Source organism: Poecilia latipinna, unplaced genomic scaffold (assembly GCF_001443285.1).
Source record: "Poecilia latipinna isolate Pla-1442-1.1 unplaced genomic scaffold, P_latipinna-1.0 Scaffold597, whole genome shotgun sequence".
Classification (NCBI taxonomy): domain Eukaryota; kingdom Metazoa; phylum Chordata; class Actinopteri; order Cyprinodontiformes; family Poeciliidae; genus Poecilia; species Poecilia latipinna.
Window position 1 is genome coordinate 107,433 of NW_015113213.1, and position 8,665 is coordinate 116,097.

At 35.6% G+C, this 8,665-nt stretch overlaps 2 protein-coding genes across 2 annotated transcripts; one reads left to right on the top strand and one right to left on the bottom strand.

The window, feature by feature from the left end:
- On the bottom strand, positions 1–997 carry ccl20a.3 (chemokine (C-C motif) ligand 20a, duplicate 3). Its single transcript, XM_015042635.1, has 4 exons — positions 843–997; positions 605–713; positions 415–489; positions 1–325 (listed from the first exon to the last, which is right to left on the bottom strand). Exons 1-4 carry the CDS (start codon positions 916–918, stop codon positions 292–294), a joined length of 294 nt encoding a protein of 97 aa, XP_014898121.1. The 5' UTR covers positions 919–997; the 3' UTR covers positions 1–291.
- A 5,490-nt stretch (positions 998–6,487) lies between these two features.
- On the top strand, positions 6,488–7,328 carry ccl20a.4 (chemokine (C-C motif) ligand 20a, duplicate 4). Its single transcript, XM_015042636.1, has 4 exons — positions 6,488–6,628; positions 6,776–6,887; positions 6,977–7,057; positions 7,166–7,328. Exons 1-4 carry the CDS (start codon positions 6,565–6,567, stop codon positions 7,212–7,214), a joined length of 306 nt encoding a protein of 101 aa, XP_014898122.1. The 5' UTR covers positions 6,488–6,564; the 3' UTR covers positions 7,215–7,328.
- The last annotated feature ends 1,337 nt before the right edge of the window (positions 7,329–8,665 follow it).

Sequence of the window (8,665 nt, forward strand, 5' to 3'; positions counted from 1 at the left end):
TTCTTTCCAAAGCAAATCTTTATTTTGTGTAAAAATGAATACAAAATTAATATAAAGAGCATAATATATAATATATAATATGTACAGTGCTCTTACAACTGAGCCACTATGAGCATTGCTTTTACAGCATTACAGTATCAGCTTTGCTTTTTTAAGCTGGTGTTCACAAAGCAGCAAAGCCTTTTCTGTTTGTGGATAGCAGGCGAAGCGAATATTGTAAACAGGTTTGCAGTAGCTGGCCTCGGCATCCTCTGCAGGTTATTCCAATGGAACCTTTGTTGCTTGTTCTTTCTACTTGGAGACAGACATTTTCTTTGCCAAACTTCTGCAATTGCATCAGAAAAAGATATATTAAACATCTTCATTTTTTGTTGTAAAATTTTAGGTCTTTTTTTTAGCAATAAAATTACTCACTCTATTCGGCTCACATAGTCCATCACCCATTTAAGAGTTGGGTCAGCACATCTTTTTCCGGTCTTTGTGTGGAAGCTGCAATTGAAAAGGAATCATAGTTAATAAAATGTGCATATATAATCATAATGGTAAGTAAATAAATACATAAAGTGAATTTTGAATCTATGTAATAAAAAAAGTAATCACTTACATGATGGCTGTGATCGGACATAATTCTGTGCTTTTCTGCAGTGAGAAGCCCTTGATCTCTGAGAATGGTATTTTCCAAGGTATGTATCTTCTACAGCAAAAAATATAAGCTGCCAGGAAAGATAAGAGATGAGTAAGGCATAAGTATCTGTGTCCGTCATTTATGTTTGTATAATCAAGAAAACAAGAACATAAAAAAAGACAAGCTCGAGAGAAGAAATCTGAAAGCAAATGCTTACCTCCCTGTGTGTTTGTCGCCAGGGCACAAAGAGTAACCAGTGTCACCACCATCACTGTTACTTTCATTGACACCATAGTTTCAGTTTGCTGCCTGGAGCTGGTCTGGTCTGAAAGTGGTCTCTCCTTCCCTCTCTCGGGTTTCTGTGAGCTGCTGATCACTGAACTCTTTTATATACACCTCAGAGCAGGCTCTGCCCACTTGGCCAGTTGTGTCATAGCATGACCGAAATTCCCCAGAGTTTGCCCCAAACAAAGGCTGAATAAAGTTAACCTGGTCACGTGCTGAAGTAGTGAAGTGATAAATTTAGGTGTTAATCTAACCTGCTGTTGTTGTTGACATGTGCTGTCGGAATGAAAAAACACCCAACAACAATAAAACAGAGGTGAAAAAATAAACATTTGGTTGTAAAAATGTTATGCTTATAGCAAAAATTATAAAAGGTTTGCTTAATCCTTCACAATCATACAAATACATTTCATTACTTTGATTACAGTTTTTTGTCCATTCAATCAAATTCCTCATCTTACAAACAAACCATTAAGCTGATTTCATATATAGATCTCAGTAAGTGATACAGCAAGAGACACAAATGACTAAGTTTATAAGGAATGTGTGGGCATGTGGACATATTTTATGAAGGTTAGTGAGAGGAGAGGACAGGAAGATCTCAGGTGAAACACAGCAATCTCATGTTGCACGAGTTTTAAGTTACTCTTTACCAGCGGAATGGTGATTATTGGCTTGCAAATGCCAAGTTAAAAAAGTATGTATGGTCATCATGAAACAGCATAAAGATAAAAATGCTTCAACCTTTTAGTTGATCATAATTTTTATTAACTCAGTTAAACTCAAACATAGTTATTTGCTTGGAAGGCCTCCCCTCTATTACACTTGTCGGTTTGGCCATGAGTAACTATTAACGAAATGCCAGAGGCAATTATTAACAAAGTTAGTTATTCAGGTTGAAATGAACAAGTAGGAGCATCATCAGATGATCAGGAATAAATAGTCAAAGAAGCGATCAGTTTCAGTGAACTGATGTTTTATGAATGCCTCCCTGGTGAGGTGTGGTGTGTGGAACATCAGAGGAATAAAATAATTTGCACACTGGTATTCTCAAATAGCATGCTCTGCTAACAGAATAAACAACTTTTCTCACAGACGTAAGAATGTGCTAATAAAATACTTAAACTTCAAGTTAAAATACTTTAGTCGACAAACTCCTTAACTAGGCTAGTTTTAAACTCAGTAAAACGCAAAGAATAAGGAAAACTAATAAAGTACAAAAAGTAAAAACAAACAACAAAGGAAAAGACCAATAACCAATAAAACGATGCATTAAAATTACAGTTCAGTGAATCAATATGTATGTATGCGTAAAGCAGGCTTGATTATGTGACACAGAATTAAGATCTCAATTTACCAAAGAAACTATTGAGAAATCCTTTTAAGTTCTACATGCACTTTTAAGCAGCATTAATAATATCAATATACTGTCAGATTATGTGACTTTTTTCTCCATGACAACTTTATTTTTGGCCAGGCTGTGTATGTTTTTTTCAAAGAGGCAGTCTTTTATGCTGCCAGCGAGCGAAATGATTTCACGTGTGAGTGTCCCCAAAGGACCACCTGCAGCCTACGGGAAAACAGAGAGGGAGCACTCTGGAGCGCTGATGTTTTTATTCTTCTGTGAAACTCCTCCTTTCTGGGAACAGAGGATGAAAATGGGTTAATGCAGTGTATTCTGGCATTCAGAGTTTTTAGCCATCTCTTTTGTTCTCTGTCTTGTTCAATCCTTTCTATTCCTCCCACTGCCGGCTCCAACACTCTAATCTTACACAGTTTCTTTATCAGACTCAACACTTCAAACTGTAAATATTACTTCCTGTTAGAAGAAACATCGTGGAAACATCTTAAGTCTAAATCTTTTAGGAGTTTGAGTATTTTTGGATTTTAGTGTAAGTGAAGTGTAGTCAGAGGTGGAATAGAAGAAAAATGAAACTCGGAGAGAGGTGGAAGAGCGCGATAAGGCTCTGGTGAGGATTTCTAGAAAACAGAGGCAGAAGTTCAGAAATGTCAAAAAAAAAAAAAAAACCTCAGAGCATCAGAAATGATTCCCACACAACTGATGACTTCACAACCAGAGAAGACATGTTGCACCTCCTTGAGGTAGAAAAGTACCACAGCAGCAGAGGAAAAGGGAAAAAATGACTTACAGCCCACACTGCCACCTCAAGATTGGGACAGCTGACGTTAAAAGAAAGACGTTTATACGATCGAGAACAAATACGCTAGTAAAATGGAAATCAACTGTAGAAATTCTTAAAGTACGGGATCGAACATTTACGTTAATGGTTTTTGAGGTCAAAGGTGACATTAACTAATAGGTGTGAAACAGTTTACAAAGTTGTGTGTGTTAGGATATCCGTACTTTTCTAATGACCCTTATCATCGCTAAACTTGGGGATGTTGACATAGAAACAGTATTAAAGAGAAATGACGGGCTCATGTCTGTTATTTGAGAATAGTGCACGTCACTTATTTTATAAGTCATGAGAATATTTAGTAGAATTGTTTTTTCTTGCTTGAATAATGTGTTTAATGCATTTTATGCAGTAAAATGCAATAAACTGTCCCAGCGATAATAAACTAACTACTAAAACAGTTACGAACAGAAAGCTAAAATTCTTTTACTGTAAATTAGATAATTTAATTAATCTATAGTTCAATAAACTGATGAGTTAAAACACATTTAAAAAATAGAAAAGTTGCCATTTCTCACTATAAATATTGAATAGTGATGTCACATGAAAGATGACAGAAAAAAATCTGTAATATTTATGTAAAGCAAAATATCAAGGTTGATGACTCAGCTACATTTAATTACACTTTTAACAACATCTTAAATAGTATAACCACTTTGACTTCTCCCAAGACTTTAAGGGGCCTCAATGCCATTCAAATCTGTTGCAAATTCTAGTTGTTCATAATTTAATACAAGGTTAACATTTTGCATCTTTTGTCAGAGGAACAGCTTATTGGAGAGAAAAGGGTCATAAAGGACTCTCATGTAAGAACTGATAATCAAATTTGTGACTTAATTTGTGAGTTTTGTCGTATCAAATGCGTATTAAAAAGAAAAAAAAAGTAGCTGCAAGTCATCTCTTGCTTAAAGTAGCCCTTGGTTGGGGGCGCTTGTTGGTCTTTCCACCAGAATACTCCATTCTTGCATATAAAATAGAAGAAGCGACGCTAAATAAAACACAACCTAATACATGACATTTAGAGGTAAGTGGAAAACTGGAAGAAGAAAATCTGAGAAGACCTCCGTGCATAAGCCTTAAGTGGGTCGCTTGTTGTGGGTTGGTGTGGGGTTCCGTACAGATTCTTTTCTAGGTCAGAGGAACGTTTAAGCTTATACTCAAGACCCGCACATCAAACACAAAGTGCATTTAGTGCACTGAAATAGGTCACAATAACCTAAAACCTTCTGTCATCAACTTTCCACCCAAACCACAGCAGTCATTTAGGTACATCTGTTGCTTGTACGTTCCTTTGCTTTGTCATATCTATAGAGTCGCGATGTTATATAATGCACGTTGATATACTTTTATTTATAGAATTATTTAGAGTGAAGGGCTCCAATCTTGCTTCACAAGAAAAATGTGTATTTCTTTGTCTATACTGCATAAATGTTTGTTACTGACTACATAATACTGAAAGACATATTTTTAGAAAACAGTTTAAATGTATGATTTTATAAAACAGTTTTTCGACTCAACTCCTTTTGTTCATTCCAAAGCAAAACCACACGAAAAAAAAAAAAAAAAAACTAATATGAAGAGTAACTTGAAGGTAATTGGTCAAAAATAAAACTGAAGGTCTTCGTCTGTCTGATTCAAAAAGATCCCACGGTCACGTAAAATCTTGTGAGCATTTTCTTCATTCAGACTCGAGCGTTAAAAATCCTCTGATGTAGTTCATAACTGTCTTTAGCGGAAGGGGGTCTGAGCAGCTCAAAGCCTCACTTCCTTTCACTGATAATCATCTACCACATACAGTACTTGCTTAGACAAAGTCCTTCTAATGTTTGACGTTTTGCTGCGTCACAGCAGAGCAGAGCACGCGCCCTCATTATATTGAAGTAAATATTGTTATCTAGCAGTCAAGTGTGACTGACATCATTTGTTATTTTTTTGTTGTTGTTTGTTTTTTTTTTTTTTTAGCACAACCAGGTTTGAGTCATTTTAGCTGGGATTTTTCAGGAGGAACTCTGACTTATCCAACAGACAATAAAATATGACATTTGTCACCTGAAAGACGTAAGAACAGACGCTAACTTTCAGGTATTAACTTGCATGCTGGTTTCGATCCATAAAATAACCAAACAAAGAGCTGACAAAGACACAATTAACAGCGGGATTTATTGAAATAATAACTGGAATAACTTGCAGTGACATCAAACGAGCCCGGACAGACCAGAATTCCAGAAAATTCACACATGGATTCTTGTTATTTACTGCTGCTTATGCTTCTGACGTCAAAGAGCAAAAGCAAAACATGTTTGCTTCTACTTGTTGACAGATTGCAATCCATAGCATTGTAATCTGTCAACATTTAGATTACCATCTTATACTAAACACATATCTGTCCTTTACATGAGTTTTTAGCTTCAGATTAGGTCGATTTTGTTTTGGTTTAATCAGCTTTCACTGTGCATCTCCTGCTGGAACAAAATAAACTTTTCAATACTGTATTGCAGCTTCTTATCATCTTATCAGCGAGACACAATTAGTGTGGAGGACAAGAAATGAGGTTCATTAAATGAGAATAGGAAGAGTTTATAGATAAACAAAATGGCTGTCGCACATTGCAACATAATGCTGATGCTGCAAACAATAAGGTCAGCAGGATGTGTTATGAGGTTTGGGTTTGTACAATTTGTTTTATACTTTCAGGTCTCTCTTGAATCCTGAAGCGTGGAGGAAGAATTTACGCAACCGCTTGAAGAGCTTCATGTAAATTTCTGTACCCAGTGTTTGGTTAATATTTAGTAAAATGTTTGCATTAAAAATGTAATTTAACCCCACTGAAACTTTTTCTCATTACATAGTCAGTACTAGACTGTGGTGCAGTCATAACATTCAGTAGCAAATGAAATTACCGCATTCCATCGCTGAGCAAGGTGGAGCTAGCTTGATTGTTTTGCAGAGTGAATCGTTGATGCAAAATTCCTCACAGCTTCAAGTCAACTTGAAAAGAGATCAGTCATTTCAAGGTGATGAACTATTATTTTAATAAAATGTAAAACAAGGTTTGCAGCTCAAGTTGCTCCATCTACCTTTTGAAATATCAAATGGAGGAACTGAGTCATCAGTGTTATGTCAACTCCATGAACAGAGGAAATTAAATAGAACAATAAAATAATGTGTAAGTGTAATGTGTAATTGTCCTTTGGATATCAACAAAAGGTGCCAATCTGGGGCCTGAACGGGGGATTTTATGTTACAAAGTGGGTAAAGTACACGGAACGTTGTACTTCCCGGATGACCTAAATACATTGTTGCCTTGTGCTTTCCAGCTTGTTTTTTGGTATGTGGTTTGGACGGTTTCCTTCCGTTTCACAATGTATTTAAACTTCACAGCCAGAGGCAGACGTTATCTCGCAATCCCATCTGACAATCCACATCAGCTCTCTGATTTACCTCTGACTGAGAAGGATGGCAAAGCTGGCCGTGTGCGTCTCTGCTGTGCTGCTGCTGCTGGTGGCGCTCAGTGAAACCTGTAAGTGAGATTTTACAGCTGCTTTCTTTGTTTAGAATCATTGAAAAAGTCTGTGCTGTTCTTTTTGGGATAATATTATTTCTAATTTGTTAACTGAGATATGAAAAAATAGATTTTCTCTAACATGTCACTGTTTCTTTGTTGCAGCCTACCGTGGACCTTGCTGCACAAAAACTTATGACAAGCCAATTGCGTTAAAAAATCTGAGGAGTTTCACAGTTCAAAATGACACAGAGATCTGCAACATCAAGGCAATAATGTAAGAAAGAATTTGGTTACTTTGATGTGTGTAATAGGTGCTGCTACTGTGACTGTATAAATAATTATTTTCCTCTTTTATGATTACAGTTTCCTCACTGTGAAAGACAAACTTGTCTGCGCCAATCCTGAGAAGCCTTGGGTTATCAGGGCTATGAAGCATCTGGAAAAGTAAGTAGGTATCGTCACGTAGCAACTCCCAGCACTCCAGCATCACAATTTGTTCAAGATTTAACATTTACTAACAAAATTTTAATCCTCTACTTTTTTGTTTACCAGGGAACAACAAACTGGATCAGTGGAGGGTCTTCTGAGAAGATCAGCTTAAAGATATCAATCTAATTAATCAGAGTATTATATATTTGTGATTTGTGATGAGTATATATTTGTTTTCACTTTTGTACTCATTTATATTCAATAAAGTTTATATTTTGCTAAATGTTTTTGTCCATTGACGTATTTATTTAACAGGAGTTAGTTTTATTCAGATTCAGAAACAGCAGTTTTTATGATCAGTTGCAGTCAGCAGCAAAGTGGTCACAGAGGCAAGAAACTATGAAAAATATGGTAGAAGACTGTACAAATCTATTTAATTATAATATTCTCTGTATTTCACATGGCCACCAAAAGAGCACAGTGAGTCTACAGAACTATTATGACTTTGACACCTGGTGTAGTATTTAAAAATGTCGTCCTCAGAGAGACAAAAGCCATAAACTCTTTGTACTTCCTCATTGCTGAAATGTTCTGTGCAAATAAACTTCACGTGACTTATGTTTATGCGCACAGCTTGGAATTTTAAATAACATAATGAAAAATAAATGTATGACATAATTACAAAATAACAGATCAAAGCAGAAGAAACACTTGTCCAAACAACCTCTTTGAACATAACATTTATTAAACTAATATAGTAGGTAATGTCTATGCACACTGTAAAACATTTGGGCCGCGCTGAGTTGTGTCTACTATCTTTTACTCTTTAAGTCAAATAGCGAGTTTTAGATTTTGAACCTAAATGTGTGAGTTTGTGAAAGATAAACTTACAGTATTAAGTTGTGTTAACTTTTTATTAATTTTGTTAAACCTCCAAGAGTTGAATAAAGTGCTAAACTAGAGTTCTTAGTTTAGCACTTAGAAAAACTGAAACATGCCGCTAAGCAAAAACATGTGCTTAGCGGCACATGTTTGCGCCGTGAGTGACATGGAAGTACGTTACATTGATCTGCCTCTCATGTCATTAAGGCAAATGTTTATTTTAATGCAACTCAGTTTTGCAAAGCTGAAGGACAATGTCCTGCTCACACTAAATGCTTTTGAGCAGAATTCATTAACGCTTAATAAACTTAAGCACTTTTCCAAATAACTTCTTTCAACATAAAACTTATTAAATTAATATAGTAGGTAATGTTTATGCACACTGTAAAACATCTGAGCTGCACTGAGAATATAAATTTATAAGCAGTTATTTTAGCTTGATATTGAGTAAAAGTAATAGAGAAATGTGGGCTCTTAAACTAGGCGAGGGCAGTTTTTTCTTGCATATTGTGGAATAATTATTTGGTTTAAATTGCAGTATTAAAATGCACAGTTTAAGATTAATAAACTTTAAAACAATGTTTGGACAACTTCATGACCATTCATTTCTGAGTAAATATAACTGAATAAAAGTAACTACCTCTGGGAACATGGCATTATTTACTACAAATATTATATATAAAAATTCCCTTCTCGCCCTCTGTGGGTGGTCTCTTTCATCCTCTGAGCTCGGGTCCTCTA

Bases quoted from the DNA above. Each gene is read 5' to 3' on its own strand.
- ccl20a.3 (XM_015042635.1), bottom strand. From the start codon at position 918: ATGGTGTCAATGAAAGTAACAGTGATGGTGGTGACACTGGTTACTCTT. The intron at 490-604 runs GTAAGTGATTAC...TTTCAATTGCAG, and splicing joins TGTCCGATCACAGCCATCAT to CTTCCACACAAAGACCGGAA. The intron at 326-414 runs GTGAGTAATTTT...ATGCAATTGCAG, and splicing joins GACTATGTGAGCCGAATAGA to AAGTTTGGCAAAGAAAATGT.
- ccl20a.4 (XM_015042636.1), top strand. From the start codon at position 6,565: ATGGCAAAGCTGGCCGTGTGCGTCTCTGCTGTGCTGCTGCTGCTGGTG. The intron at 6,629-6,775 runs GTAAGTGAGATT...TCTTTGTTGCAG, and splicing joins GGTGGCGCTCAGTGAAACCT to CCTACCGTGGACCTTGCTGC. The intron at 7,058-7,165 runs GTAAGTAGGTAT...TTTGTTTACCAG, and splicing joins GCTATGAAGCATCTGGAAAA to GGAACAACAAACTGGATCAG.